The 25,829-nt window shown below is 39.1% G+C and overlaps 1 protein-coding gene across 1 annotated transcript in view; it reads left to right on the top strand.

Moving 5' to 3' along the window:
* The first annotated feature begins 560 nt into the window (after positions 1-560).
* LOC144085568 (dynein axonemal heavy chain 8-like) overlaps positions 561-25,829 on the top strand; it is a 47,306-nt gene continuing 22,037 nt past the window's right edge. The window contains exons 1-51 of the mRNA XM_077614963.1: positions 561-615; positions 688-819; positions 1,928-2,012; positions 2,083-2,225; positions 2,292-2,469; positions 2,557-2,717; positions 3,509-3,685; positions 3,924-4,037; positions 4,127-4,234; positions 4,321-4,419; positions 4,940-5,086; positions 5,151-5,348; positions 5,454-5,530; positions 5,603-5,702; positions 5,770-5,889; positions 5,973-6,108; positions 6,869-7,056; positions 7,138-7,218; positions 7,294-7,410; positions 7,677-7,796; positions 7,887-8,025; positions 9,081-9,169; positions 9,384-9,490; positions 9,586-9,661; positions 10,613-10,742; positions 10,804-10,976; positions 11,044-11,170; positions 12,236-12,471; positions 12,545-12,649; positions 13,589-13,702; positions 13,778-13,840; positions 14,549-14,649; positions 14,726-14,863; positions 16,183-16,423; positions 16,499-16,698; positions 17,759-17,912; positions 18,094-18,257; positions 18,449-18,551; positions 19,230-19,334; positions 20,085-20,246; positions 20,348-20,572; positions 20,657-20,829; positions 21,322-21,500; positions 22,107-22,294; positions 22,370-22,456; positions 22,551-22,658; positions 22,726-22,860; positions 24,128-24,289; positions 24,348-24,594; positions 25,364-25,605; positions 25,682-25,822. Coding sequence (XP_077471089.1) covers positions 586-615; positions 688-819; positions 1,928-2,012; positions 2,083-2,225; positions 2,292-2,469; positions 2,557-2,717; positions 3,509-3,685; positions 3,924-4,037; positions 4,127-4,234; positions 4,321-4,419; positions 4,940-5,086; positions 5,151-5,348; positions 5,454-5,530; positions 5,603-5,702; positions 5,770-5,889; positions 5,973-6,108; positions 6,869-7,056; positions 7,138-7,218; positions 7,294-7,410; positions 7,677-7,796; positions 7,887-8,025; positions 9,081-9,169; positions 9,384-9,490; positions 9,586-9,661; positions 10,613-10,742; positions 10,804-10,976; positions 11,044-11,170; positions 12,236-12,471; positions 12,545-12,649; positions 13,589-13,702; positions 13,778-13,840; positions 14,549-14,649; positions 14,726-14,863; positions 16,183-16,423; positions 16,499-16,698; positions 17,759-17,912; positions 18,094-18,257; positions 18,449-18,551; positions 19,230-19,334; positions 20,085-20,246; positions 20,348-20,572; positions 20,657-20,829; positions 21,322-21,500; positions 22,107-22,294; positions 22,370-22,456; positions 22,551-22,658; positions 22,726-22,860; positions 24,128-24,289; positions 24,348-24,594; positions 25,364-25,605; positions 25,682-25,822 — 7,125 coding nt within the window. The 5' untranslated portion in view covers positions 561-585. The remainder of the gene's footprint in view (positions 616-687; positions 820-1,927; positions 2,013-2,082; positions 2,226-2,291; positions 2,470-2,556; positions 2,718-3,508; positions 3,686-3,923; positions 4,038-4,126; positions 4,235-4,320; positions 4,420-4,939; positions 5,087-5,150; positions 5,349-5,453; positions 5,531-5,602; positions 5,703-5,769; positions 5,890-5,972; positions 6,109-6,868; positions 7,057-7,137; positions 7,219-7,293; positions 7,411-7,676; positions 7,797-7,886; positions 8,026-9,080; positions 9,170-9,383; positions 9,491-9,585; positions 9,662-10,612; positions 10,743-10,803; positions 10,977-11,043; positions 11,171-12,235; positions 12,472-12,544; positions 12,650-13,588; positions 13,703-13,777; positions 13,841-14,548; positions 14,650-14,725; positions 14,864-16,182; positions 16,424-16,498; positions 16,699-17,758; positions 17,913-18,093; positions 18,258-18,448; positions 18,552-19,229; positions 19,335-20,084; positions 20,247-20,347; positions 20,573-20,656; positions 20,830-21,321; positions 21,501-22,106; positions 22,295-22,369; positions 22,457-22,550; positions 22,659-22,725; positions 22,861-24,127; positions 24,290-24,347; positions 24,595-25,363; positions 25,606-25,681; positions 25,823-25,829) is intronic.

Raw genomic sequence — 25,829 nt, 5'->3', positions numbered from 1 at the left:
CTAAAACGTAAGAAGAATTAACTGTGAAATAGTGTTCAAAGACATAAGGCTCGGATCTAATTAAAAAGTACATGTTTTCCTTTTACTATTTGAACGCGCAAGTGCAACACGGAATGTTAATAAGGTGGCGAAGTTACACCGATTTCCGCTTACTAAGTTATAAACGCACGTTATTAATGCAACATGCTGTAGTTCATCATGTAATTAGATGTAATCGATTATAATGTAACTTTCATTCGATCGCTAATTGCATGTAAAAATACTACAAATGTTTGTATTGATCGCCAATTGCATGTAAAAATACTACAAATGTTTGTATTGATCGCTAATTGCATGTAAAAATACAATTTTTTGTATTGGTTTTGCGTTAAAGTATAGATGTTAACGCAGTCTATACATTTTAATTTGGATTCGTTGCACTTTTACAGTTTGGGAATTAATTGCGTTTTGGTCTGGAGAAAAAAACTTAGGGAAAAGTTTATAAATAGCTTTGAGTATCTTTTTTATAAAGATAACATGGCAGTAGTTAACTTTAATTGTGTTTAATAAGGCAGAAACTGGTTTTCTGCACACTTGGAGTTGTAAATGATGGAGAACAAAGAAGGAAGCAGTCAGGTAGAAATATGAAAAGCTACTAAGGTTCATTCTAAGAGATGAAATTAAAAATGTCATCGCTTTCGCCTACAGGAAAATTACAAACATGCAAGGAAGGAGCGAAAGGAGCGGCTGGGTCCTGCACATCGCTATGTGATCAACGTGTTGGCCCTCAGGCTAAACTTGTCGGCCTCAACTGTGGAACAATTCATACTGGACTTCCCGGTAAAGAAATACATCACATTGCACCAGTGGCGGTCCGTGCATTTCCTAGTGACGCCTTCAGCAAAAACTAGTTCATGGCTATAAAACCTCTACTGCAGCTACAGCTGCGACACATAAAAAATAATCAATAATAACCTCATACAATTGAAATATTATTTAGGAATATAGCCATATTTTACTCACCAAAAATCCTTTTTAACTGTACATAATATCCATCATCCTTTCTTCCTTCTTTTCTATCGCCATCGAAGCTAAAGCTTAAAGTCGAGCCTGTCCTGTCGTATTTCTGGCATACGTTTTTATTCGATTTAGTGCTGAAAATGTTCGTTCCCGGTTGTGACAGGCTTGCTTGCTTTGGAGTTGTCCGACCTATCTTAATGATGTCCAGCTTTTTTTTCTTGAAAAGTCCGTCTTGAAAATGACTTTAAATCAACACAACAATATATTTGCTTGTGCAGCTCGCTCCAGATACAGTTTGGTAGCTCTGGCTAATCCACTCTATCACTAGCCAATCATAGTTGGTGAAAGTGATGACGTATCCCTACACCTGCAAGAAGGCAATGACGTATGCCTACGCCTGCGAGAAGGCATTGTGGTGTTGCCAACTCGAAATCTGATTGGTTAAAGCAACAGTCTTATCGACGCTTGTTTAATGCAGCAGAGCCTGCAGAACTGATTGTGAAGGCCTTGAGGCAGATTTCTGACCCTGGCAATAAATAATGGCTGAAATGTGATTGGTTAAATGCTTCAATATGAAAACACACATCTGGAAGCAGTGCAACCAGGAAGAAAGCAATGAAAGCAAGCTAACAGACAATTTGGAATTATTTAATAAGTATTCATGGACAAAATATAATTAACATCAGTCTGTGATTCAGATATTTCTTAGGCCAGCAGAGAAGGCCTTGAAGGCCCTGATGCCACACCACTGCATTGCACCATGAAGTCACTGTAAAAAAAATAGATATTAATTGCTAAGACACAAATAAGAACATTTTTCCCAACCACAACAAACAGCAAAAATTGCCACTCTCATTACTTTTATAGTTAAGTAAAAAAAATACTATACTGTGCAATTTAGAAAATATATTTCTGTCTTTGCTGTTAGCTGACTCCTTTTACCAAGTTCTTCGCCGTAAATGGAAGTTCTACTCTTTCCTTTGTGTATCAAGAGGTGAAACATCCCGGAATAGGTATGGATCATCCTTTTAGATATTATCATTGATATGCATTCATTTATTTGAAATTTGAATTTCTATTCAGAATGCGGTCGTGCAATTCCCGGGCCACGGAAAGCACTGCGGCTTGTCTATGCCAATTTATCGGAGAGACGGCTCACTGGCATTTATTGCGCCTTCATGCGGTTACAGTTGGATGTTGCTGTGACTCCGGACAACATACATAAGGTATGATAAGAAAAAGATGTATTGATGTTATGGAATCTTTTCTTTACACGTATTTTTGCTTTCCAGGAGACCTTTTTCACCATGTTTGATGCCCGGGAAGGGTTTCCGAAAGCTATCAAAACCAGCTTCAACAACTTGATGCCCAGTTTCCAGGCGCTTCTGAAAATGGACAAATCCAGTCAGAGACCTCAGATTAACCCGGATTTTGAGCATATTTTCAAGCACAGTTTGATGGGTTTAGATGGTAAGGTTTCCTTCCATCATCCGCCACATGATTGAAGTCGTCTGGAATGGTTTGCGGGGTGCAATTTCTGTCTTCTTTCTATCCCAGTGATCCAGATGAGCTATCAGAATGTCAAGCTAGCGGAAGACAAGAATATTGACTTCAGTCAACTGGTGTCCGTTCAAGATATGACTTCAGCAGCCACCGATGTTGACAAGGTTAAAGAGCTGGAGAACCTCCTGATCAAGTGGGACAAGCAAATTGACCGGGTAGGCAAAAAAAAAAAGATTACCGTATTTTCCGCACTATAGGCCGCAACTAAAAGACTGGCAGTGCGCCTAATATATGTATCAAAATTGCTTAATCATTGCATGACATTTTCTTTTAGCATACCTCTATCTAGTTGATGTAGAAAACAACTCCTAACCACTGCTACTATTTCATATTACTACTATAGCTGCATCAAGTGGATGTATAACAGAAATCCCTACCACTACCATCACCACCACCACTACTGCAACTACAGTGGTGCCTCGAGATACGACCTTAATTCGTTCCGGGACTGAGTTCGTATGTCGATTTACTCGTAACTCAAATGGACGTTTCCCATAGAAATGAACAAAAAATTCAAAATATTCCCAAAATGATGCACACAAATGTCCTCACAATTGGATAACGCACGACCACTTGCCAACGAGAAGTAGTATAAACTCCTCTCGTATTAGCGATCGCTCCGCCATTAGCACTGACTAATGGGAAAAAAACACTGAAAAAATGCACCGCTCCACCCAGTGCTCGTAGAGACATTGCACGAGAGAGTTGTTCGTAAATAAAAATGTGTCTCTTATCTCAAGATAAGTATTTGCCTGAAATTTTACTCATATCTCAAATTGCTCGAGGCACTCGTATGTCGAGGTACCACAGGTGTGTCCTATGTATGAAACACATGTTAAAAGAGGCCATTTATTGAAGGTGCACCTAATAGTGCAGTAAATATGATATTCCTATTGTTAAACGGTCCTAGTGGAGAGACATCATTTCCTCTGTTTGTGATGAGCAGGTCCTGTTGGACACTCAGGCCCTCAAGCAAGGTCTCCTATCAGAAGGACCTCTCAGCGAGCTGAATTATTGGAGGCAGGCTTACTTGCGGTTCAACTCCATCCTCACTCACATCAATGGCTCAAAGTGCAAGGCAGTCATAAACGTGCTCAAACTCAACCGTTCCAAATCACTGCAGGTACGCACTTTTGCTTGATTATTATTTTACAGCGATGCTCGGCGATGTTTCACCTTCTCGAAGGAAATGTTTGCCATGTTTCACACCACAATGATAGTTTTGGAAGATCTCATGACATTTAGTATGTTTATTTCAGGGTAAAAATCTGATGTTTTTTTAATATAAATAATGACCTGAAAATTTAAGTCATGGGATTGCTATATGATTTTTTTTTTTTTTATTGTGTTGCCTTTTTCAGATGTGGCCAATGCTGGAGGCGAGGGTGACGGACAACTACAATGAAGCCAAAGACAATGTCAAGTTTCTAGACATGCTCGATAAAGTTTGCCAGCCTCTTTACACTAGCGATCCGGTATGAACAATCATTTAATTTTATGATTGCTAAGTTGTTTTTAGGAAGGTCAGACTAACATATTTTAATGTCATACATGTACCTGCCAGGCTACCATCGTGAAAAGCGTGCAGAACATCATCAACGCGGTTCAGATGATCCACATGGTGTCTCGGTACTACCATACCACTCAAAAGATATCGTCCCTCTTCATTAAAGTGCGAGAATCAGATTGGTTTACACGCAAACAGTTTCACGCTAACTTTAATTGCAATTCAGAATGAATCCGTTATCATCCAAACAGGTAACCAATCAGATGATCATAGCGTGCAGGCGTTACATTTCCAATAACGGCACATCAATATGGGACCAAGATGCTAAAGATGTTATCATGAAAATACAGGTGAGTCAGACAACTGTGTCAAAAAGGTAGAGTTACGTGTATTGGTAGTATTGTAGTTGTGTTTATCCCTTAAATCAGGGGTGTCAAACTCGAGTTGGTTCGCAGGCCGCTTTAACGTCAGCTTGATTTCACGTGGGCCGGACCATTTTAGATATAATATTTAGATTTTTTTTATAAACGGATTAAAATAATTGGATTAAAAGCCCTGAATATTCAGTTTTTTATAGATCTAAAAAATGTTTATTTGAGCTTTTTTTTTTTATATATTTTTAGATTTTACAAAATGATTTTTGAACTAAAAACAGAAAAAATGGATTAAAAAATGACAATTATTGATTTAAAAGTGGGAAAATCAGGAAATTTAATATAAATCTATACTTTTCATTTTAATTTGATCCTAAAACAGAAAGTCGGCACTCATGATTTACTTTCCCGGGCCACACAAAATGATGCGGCGGGCCAGATTTGGCCCCCGGGCCGCCACTTTGACATGTGCCTTAAATGAATCTTTTTTTTTCAGGAGTGCCTTGGTTTATATCAGGAATACGAGTCTTGCTTGGCAAAAACACAGGAAAAAACAAAGGAGATGCCTGGACAGAGGCCCTTTAAGTTCTCGGAAATGCACGTCTTGAGGAAGTTTGAGGTCTTCTGCAAGCGCCTTGAACATGTAGGTATTCATTTAATATATCGATTTAAATGGTAAAGCTAGCCTAAGGTCTACTTGTTTGCAGATTACCAAAATAATGACAGTGTTCAGGACATTCGAGTGCTTGGCAAAGTCCAATATCGAAGGCATCGAGACTCTGGCCGCACAGTTCCGCAAAGCCTCCACTGAACTGAAAAACAGGCAAGCTGAGGTGTTTGAGTCCAGAACGGCAGCCTTTGAAGCGGACTATGAAGTATTCATGGCTTACATAACCACCCTGGAGGTATGTCGTTTATTGGCGTGTTTGTTAAAGACATGGTCAGGTCAGTGGAAGATCAATTACTATATATTTGGTGTATAAATGTTCTTCACTTCTTTTTGTCTACAGGAGCAGCTCAAAGGATTCATGAACTCCAGCTTTGCCAAATTTGACTCCTCCCAGCTGGCTCTCGGCGTGATACAACGGTCAGTCCAAAGCGGATGATTCACAACTATTCTAAGTTGATCCCGTTTTGACACATGCTTGTCGTGTTCCAGTTTTCAGAAACTAAACATTCCTTGTCTGAAGGTTGAAATGCCCATTGCTTTGGGTACTATTCTCCAGCTTTACGTCTCAGAAATAGAGGCCGTGACAAAGGTAGTGGTCTACACAACCTTATACCAGTTTCAGGTTTGTACTGTATGTTCTTAAATTTTGCCCGTAGCTCTTTGAGAAGCAAAACGAGGACCCGCCGTTGGGACGAAACATCCCACCGATTGCCGGGAGGCTTCGCTGGGCCCGACACCTTTACAAGAAAATACACGATCCTATTTCATACATTCGTGTAAGCCTGGAATGAGCGCAAAAACCAGAGAAAGACATTTTAAGATCCTCTTGTACAACGTTTGAATCTTTTTTTTTTAACAGGAGAATTCTGATATCCTGACCACCCCCGAAGGCCGCTCGGTGGTCAAACTGTACAATCAGACAACAGCCGCGTTGCAACGCTTTGAGTCAGACCACCACAAGGCGTGCAAGGCGGAAGTGTCAAAGCTGGATTTTGGTTCGTTCTCTTGCTATTGATTCCGATAAATGTCCAATTTTTTTCACTCGGATTGGCTGGCAGCGGTTGGTCTCCCAGTCAAAATGGATGGAACGTCCATTGCCATCCATTGGAACCAATGAGATCAAATACAGTAGTGCAAGGGTGCCACATTAACGTCAACTTGATTTCATGTCGGCCGGACCATTTTAGATATAATATTTAGATATTTTTTTATAAAGGGATTAAAAAAACGGGATTAAAAGCCCGGAATATTCCGTTTTTTATAGATCTAAAACAATGTTTATTTTAGCTTTTTTTATATATTTTTAGATTTTACAAAATGATTTTTGAACTAAAAACACAGAAAAAATGAATTAAAAATGACAATTATTGATTTAACAGGGGGAAAATCAGGAAATGTAATATACATCTATACTCTTCATTTTAATTTGATCCTAAAACAGAAAGTCAGCACTCATGATTTACTTTCCCGGGCCACACAAAATGACGCAGCGGGCCAGATTTGGCCCCCGGGCCGCCACTTTGACACTGTGCAGTAGTGTGTAAAGGCCCCCAAAAAGTTTAGAACTAATGTGTTGTGGGAAACTAACAGGAAATTGTAGCCTCGTTCCCATTAACCCTCCAGTTCTCTACTTGTTGTCCTATTTTAAATGCCGAATGTAACGTTAAAAGTTTAGCCGCGCGCATTTTGAGTCAGTGGACTGTCCTAAACAATATATCTGGTAAAATTCTACTTTTTATTCCCGTTTGTCGTTAGCCTTGAATACAACAGTCATGATCCGCTGCACTGTGACGGGAAAGTACTTGGCCAACTTTGATCCCAAAGTCCTGGAGGCCATTAAGGAAGCCAGCAGTTTGGTGAAGATGGGTCTGGACATTCCCAAACAGGCAGTGAAATTCCTCAAGGTACAAGACCAGTTGAAGAATTACCATCATCGCCTGCACGTAAGTCTATTTTCCACCTTTCAATATTTTCCAGCCCATGACAATAAACAAGCTTAATATATTTGCCTTTTCCTCATGTAGACCATTTTGACCGAGTACAAGGAAACACTTGACAGTATCCCACTGGATTTTACTTACCTGTTGACATCCAAGACCACTGAAGTAATTTCTTTTTTCAATTTATCGGACAAATGCTCTACTTTTGAGCCACAATTGACCTTTGAGTCCAATTCTTAGATGGACTCCTTGCTTCGCTATGGATCCGTGATGGTCACGTGGTCCTCACTTCTCTTGGAAAACTACTTTGTAAATATTGACGATGCTTTGTCTGAGCTTAAAACTATCTTGAGTAAGGTATGTCACCAAAATTGAATTTACAAATGCTTTTTCTTAAAGGTAAATAAGTCAAGTCCATACCTGTCAACCTCTGCTGATAACTGCCCTTATAAATGATTATGATTCCCCTTACAAACCCCCAAAAAACCTTACAAACACCGTACGTCTCGTACGGTGTTTGTAAGGTTTTTTGGGGGGTTTGTAAGGGGAATCATAATCATTTATAAGGGCAGTTATCGGCAGAGGTTGACAGGTATGCAAGTCATTGTTTCTACTCTTTGCAGGTGCAAGAAATCTGTAAGTTTCACATTGATGATTACCTCAAAGAGATCTCTGAGACTGTTCTTATAGAACTGCCCGAACATGGCGGCTCTGAAATTCAGCCTCTTGTTGATCTCAATCAAGTAAAAGCCGCCATGACTTTTTTTTTCTACTGCTGCATTCACGATGATTTGGAAAGAGTTAGCATAAATCCCTGTATATGTCTTTTGCAGACTATGTGTAAAAATGGGGTCAGGGAACTGAACCTCAAATGCTCCCATGTGAAAGAAGCTGTGAATAAGTTGGGAAGAGTGTTCAACTCCATTTACAAGTCCAAGCAAACCACGAAGGTCCTGGGCGGAATCAGTGCTGGTGTGTTTTTATTCATCGCAGATTTAATTCCTTTTAAAATGTACCAAGTATGCCTTACAAATATACTTGTACCGTACCTTCCACACTATAATGCACAACTAAAAGACTTCAATTTTCTCAAAAAGTGCACCTTAGATTGGATTGGATTGGATAACTTTATTCATCCCGTATTCGGGAAATTTTATTGTCACAGTTTCAAGAGGGTGAGAATGCAGAAATAGGAAAGGCATTTTAGACATAAATAGATAGGTAATAAGTAAGTTAATAAATAAATAAATACATGAATCAATATATAAATAAATAAGCGTGTTGCTGAAATATATATACATATATATATATACATATATATATGTATGTGTGTATATGTATATATATATATACACACACATATATATACGCATATATATGTATGTATGTGTGTATATATATATATATATATATTTCAGCAACAAGCTTATTTATTTATATATTCATATATATATATTTATATACATACATATACACATATATATGCATACATAAGCATATATACGCATACATACATATACATACATATATATATACGCATACATACATATATATACGCATACGTAGATATACATATATACGCATACATACATATACATACATATATATACGCATACATACATATACATATATACGCATACATACATAGACATGTATACATATGGTAGGTCTTAACATTCAGCCATTTGTTTTGTTAAAGAACCTGACAGCTGATGGGAGGAAGAATCTGCGGAAGCGCATGGTGGATCAATATTAGTTTATCATTACATAATATTCCCTTTAGCACAGCTCCATCTACTTAATGTATAACTCAACTCATAACCACTACCACTACTACTACTACAACTCCAGCTAGTGGATGTATAACACAACCCACCACTAGCACCACCATCTACTTCTGCTACTGTGTTTTATAGTCCGTTGTGCCTTCTTTATGAAACAAATTTTAAGATATGCCATTCATTGAAAGTGTGCCTTGTCGTGTGGAAAATACGGTAGTCATAAAACATTTTAATTTCACATTGCAGCGCAGAAGGATACCCAGAGGGCCTCGGAACCTGCGGAAGGGGTGACGTCAGAGGGCCCGGAGAAGTACAAAGCGACACGATTTGAAAAGGTTTGTGTGTGCTCACTTGTGAACCAGCCTTGGTACACTACGCTAACTCATTGGCTATTGTTGAAAAAATGATTTGAATCTGCAGAAGAAGGATGAAAAGAGCAAAAAATATAGTAGTTGCCTTTTTTATAAATGCAAAATATGTTTCGAACAATATCCCAACTTCACTGGAATTGCATTAAAAGAAGTTCAAGCTAAGATGTAAACATTTCAGGACTTCACGAAGCAATACGACTCTTTCGGCACGAGGGTCCTGGACGCGTTGGTGGAATCGACAAAGTTATCCCTGAAGACCGTGGAGAGGCGAATCTCTGGCATTGAGTAAGCGTCGTTTTCTTGCCATATCGTTGTTGTCGTCTTGACATACATTGTCGGTGTATGGCATGTATACTTTTATGTAATATTCGGACTTGAAGTTCTTTCCAGAAGAGAGCTGACTCGGGTTGGGTCCCGATGATGAAATCTGAGGTGAAACTGGAGACACCAAATGTGGTGAGTAATTTGATCGATTTTATGATTTACCCTATTTTTTTAGCATATATGCCGTATTTGTCGCTCCAAAATATGATGACTAAGGTACGGCTTATATGCGCACAAATTAGACTTGACATGCACGAAACTGCAAGCTGACAGACGAAACGCCATAACGCAAGATAATACAGACGATATGGTCATTTATTTCAAAATAGAGAAAAGATAAACAGAACACTAAACGAAATGTATTTTGACGTTTATGAATGAAATTCAAGAAAAAAATGTGTCTTGCATAAAACGTGAAAAAACTCACGTGTGCGTTGCTCGCTCAGGGTGCCGCCATCTTACCTATGGATAAAAAAACTAGACTGCTACGAAAACTTCCTGGTTGTACTGGTCACGTGACTTCCTTTTTGACTGACCTTTTTGTCTACATGCAGGCAACACCCTTTCGGAATGTGCAGTATTTCAGAAAAACCATGTGCGATGATTTTTCTTAAGATTTTCCCTTCAAAGTAACACATTTGTACTCCCTATTAAAATCATGAATATGGAGCTGAAAGTTGTGAATGAGAGGGCGGCTTATACGAGAGAAATTGTCAAATTCAACGACTTTAAGGCAATTTTAAGGGTGCGGCTTATACGAGAGAAATTGTCAAATTCAACGACTTTAAGGCCATTTTAAGGGTGCGGCTTATACGAGAGAAACTCAAATTCAACGACTTTAAGGCAATTTTAAGGGTGCGGCTTATACGAGAGAAATTGTCAAATTCAACGACTTTAAGGCAATTTTAAGGGTGCGGCTTATACACGGAGTTGGCTAATCTGCGAGAAAATACGGTAATTCCATGTTGTCAGAATAATAACCAGGCCATTTTGTGGGGCTTCTTCACTATTTTAAAATTCCACTAGAGAGCGGTCTTTCCCAAGTAAATGTCATTGAATATCTTGACTTGTGTTTTTCCACAGGTGATGTGCCCCACTGTAGATGAGATACATAACGCCATACACCAGATCATGGAATTTATCTTGGATGTCAACAAGGGAATTCAATGCTGGGAGGTTGAATACAGACACGAACTGGTCCCGTCCAATGCCGGTGAGATACCAGAGTGAAACCACAAGGTGTTCCGTTGGCGTGACGCTCCACGCTCTCGCAGGTCGGGAGATGATGAACTTCTACGCTCGCGTCAATAAGCACGAGGATATCAAAGCAGTCATTTTTTCCTTGAAATCGGCCCTGAAGTTGCAGAGGGACAATGCTGCCATTGTATTGGATCGCTTCAAGAGGTTCAAGGAGCTCTGGAGCGATGACAAGGAGCGTGTCATCAAGGTATGGGAATTCACATCAGCGTCTTCTGGTGGCGGAGTCCAGTGACGCTTGTCCGTTCGTTTAATAGGCCTTCATTGACAGCAAGCCGACCTTGATGGAGATCAAAAGTAAATTGCACCACTACGACGTGTTTGAAAGCCAAATAGAGGAGATCCAGAGTACCATCGTTGTTGGCATGATTCAATTGTCAACAGGTAAAAAATACAGATCACAACTTCAATGGTTTCTAATGTTGTTGTTGTTGTTGTTTTTAAGATGATCCGGTGCACTGGACAAAAAATGAAAACTTCATTTAAAAAAAGGTCAAAAAAATAAACTTAGAATCTTAAAATTGTAGCATTTGGAACCATTACACAAATTGAAAATGCCAATTTGAAACCCACACTCATTTTTGAATGATTTCCAGAGGTAAGTGATCCGATCGGGGGTGATGCGATGTATCCATCACGGCAGAATGCCAAATTACGAGTCTGAAATTATTTTCACTTATTTGGGTCTTTTGCCGGGAAAACGCACCTTATGGAGAAGCACTACCAATTTTGTCATACGCAGTTTCTGGTTATGATGACAATTAGGCTTTTGTCGAGTCAATTATGATGACAAAGCATATGTCCAATTATTATTATTATTGTTATTATTATTATTATCGTTATCATTATTATTACTACTACTATTATTATTACTACTACTATTATTATTACTACTACTATTATTTTTACTACTACTATTATTTTTACTACTACTATTATTTTTACTACTACGATTATTACTACTACGATTATTACTACTACTATTATTACTACTACTATTATTATTACTACTATTATTTTTACTACTACTATTATTACTACTACTACTATTATTATTACTACTACTATTATTATTACTACTACTATCATTATTACTAATACTATTATTATTACTACTACTATTATTATTACTACTACTATTATTATTACTACTACTACTATTATTATTACTACTACTATTATTATTACTACTACTATTAGTATTACTACTACTATTATTATTACTACTACTACTATTAGTACTACTACTACTATTATTATTACTACTACTATTATTATTACTACTACTACTACTACTATTATTATTACTACTACTATTATTATTACTACTACTATTATTACTACTACTACTATTATTACTACTACTACTATTATTACTACTACTACTACTATTATTAATACAGAATTTCAACCAAAAAAGATACTAAACATGTCTTTATTTTTAATTAGGCCAATTAAAAGAAGCTCTCATGATCGAGGCCAAGTCCTGGAAGAAGTTTCTGTGCAAATACCTGCGCATCGAGTGCCGGAAGAATATCATTAACATCAGCCTGCACACGCATAGAAGCTTCACACAGCTGTCGCACCCCATCACGAACCTGGACGACGTCCGCTGCTCCATGAAGACGTTGGCCAACCTGCGGGATGCCGAAATAGACACGGACTTGACGCTGATTTCCACGCAAGTATGAAGTGCTCTTTCTTTCTCTTGCTTGCTTTTCGACGAGATTGCAAAAGTACCCTTTTCTGGATTTCTAGGACGCTTATGATGTGCTGATCCTCTACGAAGCTGAAATGACGGAAAAAGAACCAACCGAGGTGTACGGACTGAGTCGTTTCTTCACCAGGCTGCTTTCCAAAGCTGTAAGATATTTGTTGATAATAATGCTTGAATCTGCACAGCTTTCCATCATTAACTCAATAGTGTCCATTCCATAATTTACTCTATAGTACTACAACAACAACAAAATCTCAACACCATTTTCACTATTATAAATTTGGGTGGGCATGTCTTATCTAGGTGCACGCATGAAATTTCATGGCGTTTTGGTTCTAAGCAAGAATAGATTTATCAAACTATTACAGTAATCCCTCGATTTATATGTATATATATATATGTATATGCATGTATATGTGTATGTATATATATACATATATATATATATACATATAAACATATATATATATATATATATATATTTCAGCAACACGCTTATTTATTTATTCATCAACTTATTTATTACCTATTTATTTATGTCTAAAATGTCTTTTCCTGTCTGTATTCTCACCCTATTGCTAATGTGACAATGAAATTTCCCGAATACGGGATGAATAAAGTTACCTAATCTAATCTAATTATCGCGGTTAAAGTAGACCAGACATGGCCGTGATAAACGAAAAACCGCGAAGTAGGGTCACCCCTATTTAAAAAAGATATATATATATATATATCTATATGTATTTTTTTTAACTTCAGTGCTGAGTTCTGGTAGCAAGCGGAGGACAGGGGAGTGGCTTCCCCTTATGAATTTCAGCGTGGATTTTCACCTTTTTATGAATTTACAAAAAAAATGTAATTAACTAAAATAAATTCCCCCAGAAAAAATAACGCAATGACGTGAAACCGCGATACTTGAAGCCGCGGTATTCGAGGGATTACTGTATTACCAAGGAATTTACCCCAATCTCATTTATCCATTCAAGATAGAGGGAAGAGGTCAGGTATTCAAACTCAACGTTCAGGTCCAGCCCCCCTTGTGTTGGTTCCTACTGCTCATTTTAATCTTTGTTTTTACTTCCAAGATGTCCGTTCAGGATCAGCTTTTCTGCATGCAGCCCGCCCTCAAGCAGGACCTACTCGAACATGTCGGCGTTTTCGAACAAGATGTCACCACCTATATGGATGAATACGACATTGTAAGCGGAAAAAGCCTCTGTGAGTCAATAATGCAGTTATTTGCATATTAAAACTGATCTCTTGTCACACTACAGGATGGCCCAATGGCTGAAGGAATAGAACCAAAAGAAGCCAGCCGTAGGCTGCAGGTCTTTCAGGTACTTGTGCTTGTTTTTCATTTCTGGTTTAAAAATAGGAATTCCATCTTTGAGATTTACACAAAAATTGCATTTGTTCTTTGAAAAAGAGACTTGTTTTTTCCAAAACAAAACAAAAAATGATCCTAACTCTCATCGTATCAACATTCCAAAAGAAAAAAAGGCAAATATTTTTACAAAATATTTGAATTTTTACAAAATATTTGAATTTTTACAAAATATTTGAATTTTTACAAAATATTTGAATTTTTACAAAATATTTGAATTTTTACAAAATATTTGAATTTTTACAAAATATTTGAATTTTTACAAAATATTTGAATTTTTACAAAATATTTGAATTTTTACAAAATATTTGAATTTTTACAAAATATTTGAATTTTTACAAAATATTTGAATTTTTACAAAATATTTGAATTTTTACAAAATATTTGAATTTTTACAAAATATTTGAATTTTTCCCCCCTGAAAAAATTGACTTGAGTCTTGTAAATGTTTGCCTTTGTTTCCATTCAATTACTACATTTACCTCGCCTATCAAGTCAACATACCCACCGGTACCCACTCAATTACTACATTTACCTCGCCTATCTAGTCAACATACTCACCGGTACTAATACGTATATAAAAATCTTTTCCATCCTTATCCAACTGACATCCCCTTTCTTTCTTTTATTTATTAATTTTCTCACATTTGTCCTACTCAAGGCTAGATTCTCTGAGCTGTGGCGGAACTTTACCACATACAACTCTGGCGAACAGCTTCTGGGGCTGCCTGTCTCTGATTACGAGTGCCTTCAAAATAAAAAGTAAGCAAGGATCCACACTCATGGAATGAAAATAAGATATCTATCTCTCAATAACATTATTTTTTTCTCCCCCTAGGAAAGAACTGGATTTGCTCCAAAAGCTCTACGGCTTGTACGACGCTGTGATGAAGACCATCACCGGTCACAACAAGCTTTTGTGGACGCAAGTGGATATTGAAAAGATCAATAATGAGCTAATGGACTTTCAGAACAGGTTTTGTCTTTTTTTTTTAACCCTTTAAGCCCCAACCACTAAATCATTCTTTCAACTCTGAGCCTCTAAGGGTCCCTTTAGAAATAATACTAGCAAATTTTCGATGTGATTTGTCATACATTTCTATCATATTTATATAATACAGCCGTTTTTATCAGGGAAAACAAAGAAATATATTTTCTTACTGTTTTTTCTCGCATATATGCTGTATTTGTCGCTCAAGAAAATGATTGAATCAAGGGTACGGCTTATATGCGCACAAATTAGACTTGACATGCACGAAACTGCAAGATGACAAGGATGAAACGCCATAATGCAAGGCAATGCGGTCGATATGGTCATTTATTTCAAAATAGAGAAAGGATAAACAGATAAAAGGCTTAACAAAATTTATTTTGACGTCTATGAAGGAAATTTAAGAAAAAACAACAACCGTATCTTGCATAAAACGTGAAAAAAACAGCAAATCCAGCAATCGATTTATACAGTATCTCAGAAATACCACGCACAATGATTTTTCTTAAGATTTTCCTTTCAAAGTAACACATTTGTACAACCTATTAAAACCATGAATATAGAGGTGAGAATTGTGAATCAGGGGGCGGCTTATATGGGGGAAATTGGAAATTTAAGGGTATGGCTTATATGCGAGAATATATATAAACCAGGAGCAATGTCACCGAATCTGCACTTTAAAAACTTTTATTAGCCGTCATGTGTTTTGTTCCTGTGTTCTTAGTGGAAAAATGCTCTTGATTATTATGATTGAGCAAATGTTAAACCTGACGCACAGGTGTCAAAGTGGCGGCCCGGGGGCCAAATCTGGCCCGCCGCATCATTTTGTGTGGCCCGGGAAAGTAAATCATGAGTGCCGACTTTCTGTTTTAGGATCAAATTAAAATGAAGAGTATAGATGTATATTAAATTTCCTGATTTCCCCCCTTTTAAATCAATAATTGTAATTTTTTAATCCATTTTTTTCTGTGTTTTTAGTTCAAAAATCATTTTGTAAAATCTAAAAATATATATATATAAAGCTAAAATAAACATTGTTTTAGATCTATAAAATCCTGAATATTCAGGGCTTTTAATCCAGTTCTTTTAATCCATTTATACAAAAAAATCTAAATATTATATCTAAAATGGTCCGGCCCACATAAAATCGAGTTGACGTTAATGCGGCCCGCGAACCAACCCGAGTCTGACACCCTTGCTCTGACGGTATTACTCTGGTTGTTGGTCGGCTTTACGAAAACCTTAGATCTGATTTGTCTGTCAGCCAACGATTGAACTGAAGCAAGCGTTTCTCCCATTCCCAGGTGCCGCCGTCTGCCCAAGGGCTTGAAGGAGTGGCAAGCTTTCATGGATCTGAAGAAGACCATCGACGACTTCAGCGAACTGTGTCCTCTGCTGGAGATGATGACCAACAAATCCATGATCCGCAGGCATTGGGATCAGATCTCCAACTTGACCGGACACACGTTTGAGGTGGAGTCGCCCACCTGCACGCTGGACAACATCATGGAAGCCCCGTTGTTGAAGTACAAGGACGACATCGAGGTCAGCCCGCCGGCTTCTCCCGTCGCCATTCGCCACCTCACTCGCTGGGTTTTTCCTTCTCTGCATTTTTTTTAGGACATTTGCATATCTGCTGTAAAAGAGAGAGACATCGAAGCCAAATTGACAGGCGTGAAAACAGTGTGGCACGACATGAACCTGACGAGGGCGGACTTCAAGGACAGGGGGGAGCTCATGTTGCGAGGTGGGGACACCACGGAGATCCTCACTACTTTGGAGGACAGTTTGATGGTCCTGGGGTCGCTGCTTAGCAACCGGTAAGAAAGGAAGATATATACCGTATTTTCACGACTATATGGCGCATCGCATTTAAAGGCACAGTGTCAGTAACGAGTGCTATTTCTGTATTTGACACACACACAAGACGCATCGCATTTAAAGGCGCACCCACTGGATGGTGCTGCGCTAAAGGGAATGTCAACAAAACAGTTAGCCAAACTTTATTAATAGATTACAAATCCAACTCCATTCACTCACAACATGAATAAACAACAGTATTTTTTTTTTCCGAGGTTAAAGTATTAGTATTTTCGTGACACAGCAATAGTATAATAACTCATGTTGAACAGGTGGGCATCTCACCAAAGTCGTCATTAATCGAGTCAGTAATTTCTGCCTTCCTGACAGCTTGGACCACAGTTGAAACTTCCAATGGGAATGACGACGAACATAGAATTAATGTGCTCGATCAACCGAAATGCAACACCGTTTTAGATATCTCAGCATTCACTGACGCACCGGAAATAGAGTCTGGGGCTGCTTGCCATAGTTGCCAGAGCTGTTGCGGTTTGATATTTATCCATATCTAATATATATATAGTTCGCAGTCTAGCTTTGAATGCTCTGTTGACGCCAACATCTAGCGGCAGGATTTCTTTTGTAAATCCAGCCGGAATGACGGCGAGCACCAAATTAGTGTGCTCGCCGTCATACTGGGTGTATTGACAAAAGAACTCTATATCCCAGCAGTCACTGCGCAGTACTTTTTCTACGGGGAAATAGTAGAGTCAGGGGCTGCTTGCCGTGGTTGTGAGAGCTGTAGAGGATGTGGTACCCTATCCACTGATTTATTTTATTTTATCGTGATAACAATTTTAGTATTGGTCCATATATAAAGCGCACTGGATTATAAGGCGCCCTGTCTATTTTGGAGAAAATTTAAGGCTTTTAAGTGTGCCTTATAGTCGTGAAAATACGGTACGTACGCATTAAACAACTGATTTATAGGTTTAGATGCAGAAGGAATTCAATTATAATGACTCGGCATAATCCGGAATTTTAACTAAACCGTCGGATGATCGTCTGTCTTTTTTGCAGCTACTGCACATTCTACAAAGCTGAAATCCAGGACTGGGTCTCAAAACTGTCCGTCTCAACCGACGTGATTGAGCAGTGGGTCATCGTGCAAAATCTGTGGATTTACTTGGAGGCCGTGTTCGTCGGAGGTGACATCGCCAAAGATCTGCCTCAGGTAAAGTTCCCTTGTTTCTAAGAAGCTGACAATGGATCATTTAAGCGACTGATCCACGTGGCGTATTTGTCTGCTCTGCTGTCATCGGTTTTGATTGGATCTTGGATTGGCGTGTTTTCCCCTTGTACTTGAGTTAACTCGTGTGTATTTTGCACTGAAACGCATATTCCCATCTGTCAAGGAAGCGGAGCGCTTTCAGCAAATAGACTCGACGTGGATTAACGTCATGCAGCGGGCCAAAGAAGTCCCAAATGTGGTGGAGTGCTGTGCCGGAGATCCAATGTTGGGGGAGATTCTGCCGGATCTTCAGAAGCAGCTAGACTTTTGTCAGAAATCCCTGACGGGGTAAACATTTTTTTTCATAGTTATATAAAAAACTGATTTGTTCCAATTGGAGGCAGCCCGTTTTTTGGACTTTTTCCGATGTTTTCAATTTAATTTCCTATTTTTAGACATTAGTGTTATAATCTCATGATTTTGCACGATTAAGCCGATACATCTTCGGGTGATTCTAAAGAAGTGTTAACACCACACAGCTACCTCGAGAAAAAGCGGCTCCTGTTCCCAAGATTCTTCTTCGTCTCTGATCCAGCGCTCCTGGAAATCCTCGGACAAGCTAGCGATTCACACACGATTCAGGTAAGTGGATTTTTTAATCATCGTAAGACTAAAAAAAATGTTGGAATACAGTGATACCTCGACATACGATCTTAATCCGTTCCGGGACTGAGATCGTATGTCAAGCTTTTCGTAACTCGAGCGGACGTTTCCCATTGAAATGAACTAAAAACAAATTAATTCGTTCCAACCCTCTGAAAAAACACCAAAACAGGATAGTGGATTGGAAAAAATGTTTTATTTCTTCTAATTCGCCATCTGTTAACAAAGTAACACATAACTAGTGGTTTAATAGTAATAAAATGTGTTTAATTGAAGTAAAATTGGGCAGTGTTGTGTGTACGAGTACACTTCATTACCCAGAAAGCCCTCTTTTTGCCCACCCTCGTCTGAATAAATCGTTCAGTGCTCATAGATATCTGTTATACACGAAAGAGATGCGGCAAAAAAAGACTACAATGATAAACAGCCTCTCATGTCATGGCCACCTGGCTTGGTCGCATCTCGAAATTTTGATCGTATCGCGGGCGAATTATTTGATCGAAATTTTCGTCGTACCACGAGCTGATCGTAGGTGGAGGTACCACTGTGTATGGTGTTTCATTGTTGATAGATTATCTTGACTGTGGGAAACCAAATATATTAGGAATCAATGAATCTAAATGTATGAAAACAACATTTTCTTTTTAATCACTTCAGACGCATCTTCTTGGAGTGTTTGACAATGTGAATGAAGCCGAGTTTGACGCCAATGAGTACGACAGCATTTTAGCCGTCCTGTCCCAAGAATCTGAGAAACTACCGGTATGTATGCTATTTGTTGAATTTGACATTATGGATTTACAAATGTTCGACCTCATTTCAGTTGTGATGACTAATTAAATAAATTTATCGTATTTACTCGTATGTAAGCCGTATTTGTCCGACAAAAAAAATGATGACAGAATCGAGGGTACGGCTTATATGCGGATAAAAAGACGCCATGCACGAAACTGCAAGGTGACAAAGACGGAATGCCATAACACCAGAAGAAAAATGTCATTTCTGTCATTTAAAAGCATCAGGCTCTTATCAAGATAGACTTTTCAAATTGAATAACTTGATATTTTGCATTTACAAAGACAGGCATATTAACTTCCTTATGATATTGACCCTAAGAATGTGCTTTTGATTCATGCAGTATCTCAGAAATACCACGTGCGATGATTTTTCTTAAGATTTTCCCTTCAAAGTAACACATGTGTACTCCCTATTAACACCATGAATATAGAGGTGAAAATTGTGAATCAGGGTGCGGCTTATACGCGAGAAATTGTAAAATTTGACAATTTTAAGGCCATTTTAAGAGTGCGGCTAATACCCGTGGGCGACTTATATGTGAGAAATTGTAAAATTTGACAATTTTAAGGCCGTTTTGAGGGTGCGGCTAATACCCCCGGGCGGCGTATATGCGAGAAATTGTAAAATTTGACAATTGTAAGGCCGTTTTGAGGGTGCGGCTAATACCCCGGGCGGCTTATATGCGAGTAAATACGGTATGTCTTATTCTTTCAGCTGGACAAACCAGTCTTGGCTCAGGGTGCAGTGGAGCTCTGGCTGGGGAAGCTACTGTTAGAACAGCAGTCGTCACTGCACACGGTCATCAAATCGGCGGATGACGTCATCAACGATGAAGACTTTGAGCTCATACCTTTTCTTGACAAGTTCCAAGCACAGGTCTGGTGAATCATTTTTGTTTTTTGTTTTTTTCTCGAAGAAAATCATCATTGTTTTGCTGGCGAATGAATGGTTGACCAAGGTTGTATTTGGTGTCTTAGGTGGGCCTCCTGGGAATCCAAATGCTCTGGACAAGAGACTCGGAAGAGGCCCTGGAAGGTGCCGAATACAGCAAGGAGGCCATGATCTATACCAAAAACAAATTCCTGAACCTCTTACGAATGCTGATCAAGCAGACCACCTACGACTTGACCAAGTTTGACAGGGTCAAGTACGAGACCCTGGTCACCATCCACGTCCACCAGAGTGACATCTTTGAAGAGCTGGTGAGCTTGCTCCCAATTCGCTGTTTAGTTTTCAATTTGCTTCCTTCGTGCAGTGCGTGAATACACATTTTTTTTAATCCTCAGGTGGCAAAATCAGTCAAATCTACCAATGACTTTGAGTGGTTGAAGCAAAGCAGGTTTGCCTACAATGCCGACAAGGATCAAGTCATCGTGTCCATCACCAATGTCGACTTTATTTATCAGAACGAGTACCTCGGCTGTACTGACCGTCTGGTCATCACACCATTAACTGACAGGCAAGACATAGTTTTGGTTTTTCATAGTCATTACCCCAACTCTTTTCTCTATTGGCTGTGTATAGTCATGGTTTCCCATTGCCAGCCCTTGCCACCTCAGCAGAGCCAGGAACATTGTCAGGGACCAATACCACCCTGGTCACAACCTGTTCCAACTGCTGCCCTCTGGTAGATGCTACAGGTCTCACAAAGCACGGACAAATAGACTTAAGGACAGTTTTTTCCCCACAGCCATCAGGACTCTGAACTTGCTTTAGCACGACACACAATCCCTTCTGTGCAATAACTTCGGGGTGTGCAATAACAGTGTGCAATATCTTAGACTGTGCAATATTTTAGAATTTACCTAGCCGGGATGTGACTTTTTATACTTTTATTTCACTATTTATGTTTTTTTTAACTGGGAAAACGCACTTTGTGGAGTAGCACCACCAATTTCGTTATACGCAGCTGTGTATGATGACAATAAAGGCTTTTTGATTTTTGATACAGGTGTTACATTACACTGTCCCAGGCCCTGGGCATGAGCATGGGAGGAGCCCCCGCCGGGCCAGCCGGGACCGGGAAGACAGAGACCACCAAGGATATGGGTCGGTGCCTGGGAAAGTACGTGGTGGTCTTTAATTGCTCCGACCAGATGGACTTCAGGGGACTTGGCAGGATATATAAAGGTATATAACGGTATATTAGTCGTTCTGTCAACGTTTGCTAGCTAACGCAGCGAAGAATTGCCAGAATTGCTGAAAAAATGAGGCACTGAAATGGAAGAAAAAAAACATCTAGACTGGATTGCCAAATTTATTTTCGGAATGGAAAATTATATGAGTGCTGTCATTTTTGTTTTTATCATTATTCATAGTACCTTTAATTTCGTTTTTATCGTACAAAAAAAATGTTGAAATTGTGTGAAAATTATTCAACCCCTAAAAATTTGTCATATTGCGTTTGCCCTATCGGGGCTTTGTTTTGGTCATTTTCGACAAAAAGGAAGTCATCAGAATTTGTATTGTTTGAAAATTGGTTCTGCAGAATTTATAAAAAGTTCAGTCCTTGCAAGCTTCTTATATTAGTGACATTTGGATTTGGGGGGGGGCATTTCTTTATTGGTAGACTTATCCCCCCCCAAAAAATGTTAAGTCAAATTCATGTTTGGTTGCATTCCAAATGGTGGTCATTTTTTGGGGTGGTGAAATTTGGTAGACAAAAAAAATCTCAAGGTGCCCATTTTATTTTTGTTTCAACCACCCTTTTAATGGTTGCTTTGCTTTTTTTTCCAGGACTCGCACAGTCGGGCTCGTGGGGCTGTTTTGACGAATTCAATAGGATTGATCTCCCGGTTTTGTCCGTCGCTGCTCAGCAAATTTACATTGTTTTGGTTGCTCGCAAAACACACAAGACCTCTTTTATCTTCACCGATGGAGATGTTGTGGACCTGAATCCAGAGTTTGGCCTCTTCATCACCATGGTAATAAATATACATATAGATAGATGACCAATCCAATAAGTGACAATAAAGGTCAAAACGTCATTCTCTGCCTAGAATCCCGGTTATGCCGGTCGTCAGGAACTTCCCGAAAACTTAAAAGTACAGTTCAGGACCGTCTCCATGATGGTACCCGATCGACAGGTATACATCAGGGATTTTCCTTGATTTATTCACCGGAGCTTTCTACGTTCCAATTTTTATCCCTGGGCATTTTTTTCTGTCCTCTCCTTGACAGATCATCATGAGGGTCAAACTGGCTAGTTGTGGATTCAACGAGAATGTCCTCCTTGCTCAGAAATTCTTTGTGCTTTATAAACTGTGTGAAGAGCAACTTACAAAACAAGTGAGGTAGAATAGCGTTTGCTTTTTGAAAAAAGTCGCCTTCCCAACTTCGCCTTGCTGATTTTCAGGTGCACTACGACTTTGGCCTGAGGAACATCCTGTCCGTGTTGAGGACGCTGGGGGCGTGCAAGAGGGCGCGGCCTGACGATTCCGAGTCCAGCACCGTCATGAGAGTGCTACGTGACATGAATCTCTCGAAACTGGTATTACTTAAGTGCACCTCTGTACCGTATTGGCCCGAATATAAGACGACCCCCACTTTTTTTAGTCTTACTGCAATGCAAAAAACATCGTCTTATAATCGGGCCGTATCGTAATTCCGTATTTTCTGGACTATAAATCGCACATTTTCACCTAGATTAGCTGGGCCTGCTACTTATGTCTTTTTTTTTTTTTACTGACTGCCAACAGCTTTTTATACTGTTTTTAGACTACTGTTATCCAAAAAAAACAATTATGTTACATTAACAGGTGCTTGTTTTCACTGGTGTTCCCTGTTTTACTACTAATTTAACATATAATGTTGTATAATTTATACTCCAGTGCAATGTATTTTTCCCCCTTTGTGCATTTTTTGGGGCTAGTGCGACTTATACCATATTTTGCCGTTTAATATACCCGGGTATATTAACACCAAAGACAGTCGTTTAAAGGGCCACCGTTGTTTTTACAATACAAATCGACAGCTTGTTTCAATGCTACACTGCTATTGCAACAAGAACACTTTGACCATTAACAATTTTGGGATTAACTGATTTTTTAAAATATATATAATTTAACAAACCCACACACATATATGCACTAAAATGTAAACATTCATTCTACACACCCAAAAGTAGCAAAAATAATTGAACTTGCGTGTAAATGTGAAATTACTTAATAAAATCCAAATTATGAATGTGAAATTACTTAGTAAATATCTAAATTATATTAAGTAAAAAAATGTTAATAAATATAACCTTCCCAGCATACAATTAAAACTATTAAACATTTGCAATCAAGTAATACTAAGAGACATATTCAATATTCTTTTTTTCTTCTGAAAATGCAGAGCACAAAACAGCAATTAGAAAAACTAGACATCAAGTTTAACACATCACCCCAAAATATACCCGGGTATATTAAACGGCAACTCAGCTTTTTTGGCAAGATTTGTATGGTGTTCATGGGGACATAATTATAGATACTTAAGTTCATTAAAATTCCAAGTCAGACTTTATTCAGCTGTAAGTAGTTTTAATCTGAGCAGTAAGTCGTTTTAGTCTGCACCCCGTCACGGCATAAAAGTGCGTAGTGGATCTTACCTTCCCGTTTGTGCGCCATTTAATATACCCCTGCCGTTTAATATACCCAGGTATATTTAATGGGGGGTTTATATTAAACAGCAAAATACGGTAGTCCAAAAAATACAGCATTCTATGATGAGATAGTTTTGTAGACGCACGCTATAAATGGGAAACCCTCTTTCAGGTGGATGAAGACGAGCCTCTTTTCCTCAGTCTCATCAACGACTTGTTTCCCGGCATCAAACTAGACAACAGCACCTACAATGAGCTTCAAGCCGCCGTCAATAATCAAGTGGACCTCGCTGCTTTGGTCAACCACCCCAACTGGAACCTGAAACTGGTTCAGGTATGGCAAAAACGTGTCGCTCTGAACCGATCTCAACCTTCATATCTCTCGACGACAGCTTTACGAGTCTTCCCTGGTGCGTCACGGCCTCATGACGCTGGGGCCGAGCGGGGCGGGCAAGACGGCCGTCATCAATATCCTCATGCGAGCGCTGACCGAGTGCGGGACCCCGCACAGGGAGATGCGCATGAACCCCAAGGCCATCACCGCGCCACAAATGTTCGGCCGTCTCGACGCGGCCACCAACGACTGGACCGATGGCATCTTCTCCACCCTGTGGAGGAGGACGCTTAAAGCCAAGAAAGGTCAAATTTATTTCCAAGTTGTAATGTTCTCAATTCTATTTACAATGGAAGCATAAAACAAAATCCAAAAATGAAATAAACCTTAGCTCGCCACCAATTTGGGGTGTCCCCGCCTACTGCCCAAAGTTGGTTGGGATAGGATCCAGCACCCCCGAACGTGTCCCTTGTGAGGACAAGCGGCTCAGATAACGAACGAATGACTGATTAGGATAAAATGTTCATCTGTGGCATTAAAGATAACGTGTCGATAAATGCTGTCACAAAATTACCATATTTTTCAGACTAGTAAGTCACACTAACCAAAGAATGCACAAAGAACAAAGTAAAAAACGTAGGTACCGTATTTTTACGACTATAAGGCGCACCCTCAATGAATGACACATTTTAATGTTTTTTCCATATATAAGGCGCACCGCATTGTAAGGCGCACCACTCCGCATTACACTAAGGTAACATTTACAATTTTTGAGAAAACTATAAACTCAAAAAAAACAGTGCAGCAGTGGTAAGAAAGAAAAAAAAATTATATATGTCGCATTTGAGTATTAGTTGCAGCCCAGATCAAACTATGAAAAAAGTGTGCCTTATAGTCCTGAAAGTACGGTACAGAGATCAATATATAGACAGTTATCACCTCAGTCTTGCATACATAAATAAATCAGATAAATGGGATTGGCACTAGTGATAACAAAGTACAGTAGAAGCAGCTATGAAAAATACGGCTGTTTCCCAGACTGATGAATTTTACTAAAAATGATTTCCCTTTTAGGGGAGATCATATGGATTGTGCTGGACGGTCCAGTAGACGCCATCTGGATTGAGAACCTCAATTCGGTGCTGGATGACAATAAAACCCTGACGTTGGCCAACGGCGACCGTATCACCATGTCGCCTGCCTGCAAACTGGTATTTGAGGTGCACAACATTGAGAATGCCTCCCCCGCCACTGTGTCGCGTGTGGGGATGGTGTTCATGAGCTCCTCTGCTCTGAGCTGGGAACCAATCCTCAAGGTACAAAAAAACAGAACCACACACGCTTGAACTTTTTTTGTATGTGGGATTGGCAGCGTTTGTCTGCTTTCCTTAGGGATGGACAAACAAGCGTAACCCAGAAGAAGCTGAGAACATCATTGCTCTGTACGATAGGATATTTTGGGATGCATATTCATTCATGAGGCAGAGTCTCAAACCCAAGATGCCATTTTTGGAGTGCAACTACATCATGCAGGTACGGA

The sequence above is a fragment of the Stigmatopora argus genome, chromosome 12, assembly GCF_051989625.1.
Source record: "Stigmatopora argus isolate UIUO_Sarg chromosome 12, RoL_Sarg_1.0, whole genome shotgun sequence".
NCBI classification, from domain to species: Eukaryota; Metazoa; Chordata; class Actinopteri; order Syngnathiformes; family Syngnathidae; genus Stigmatopora; species Stigmatopora argus.
The sequence above is the reverse complement of the archived record's forward strand: the minus strand, read 5'-3'. Positions and strand labels throughout refer to the sequence as shown.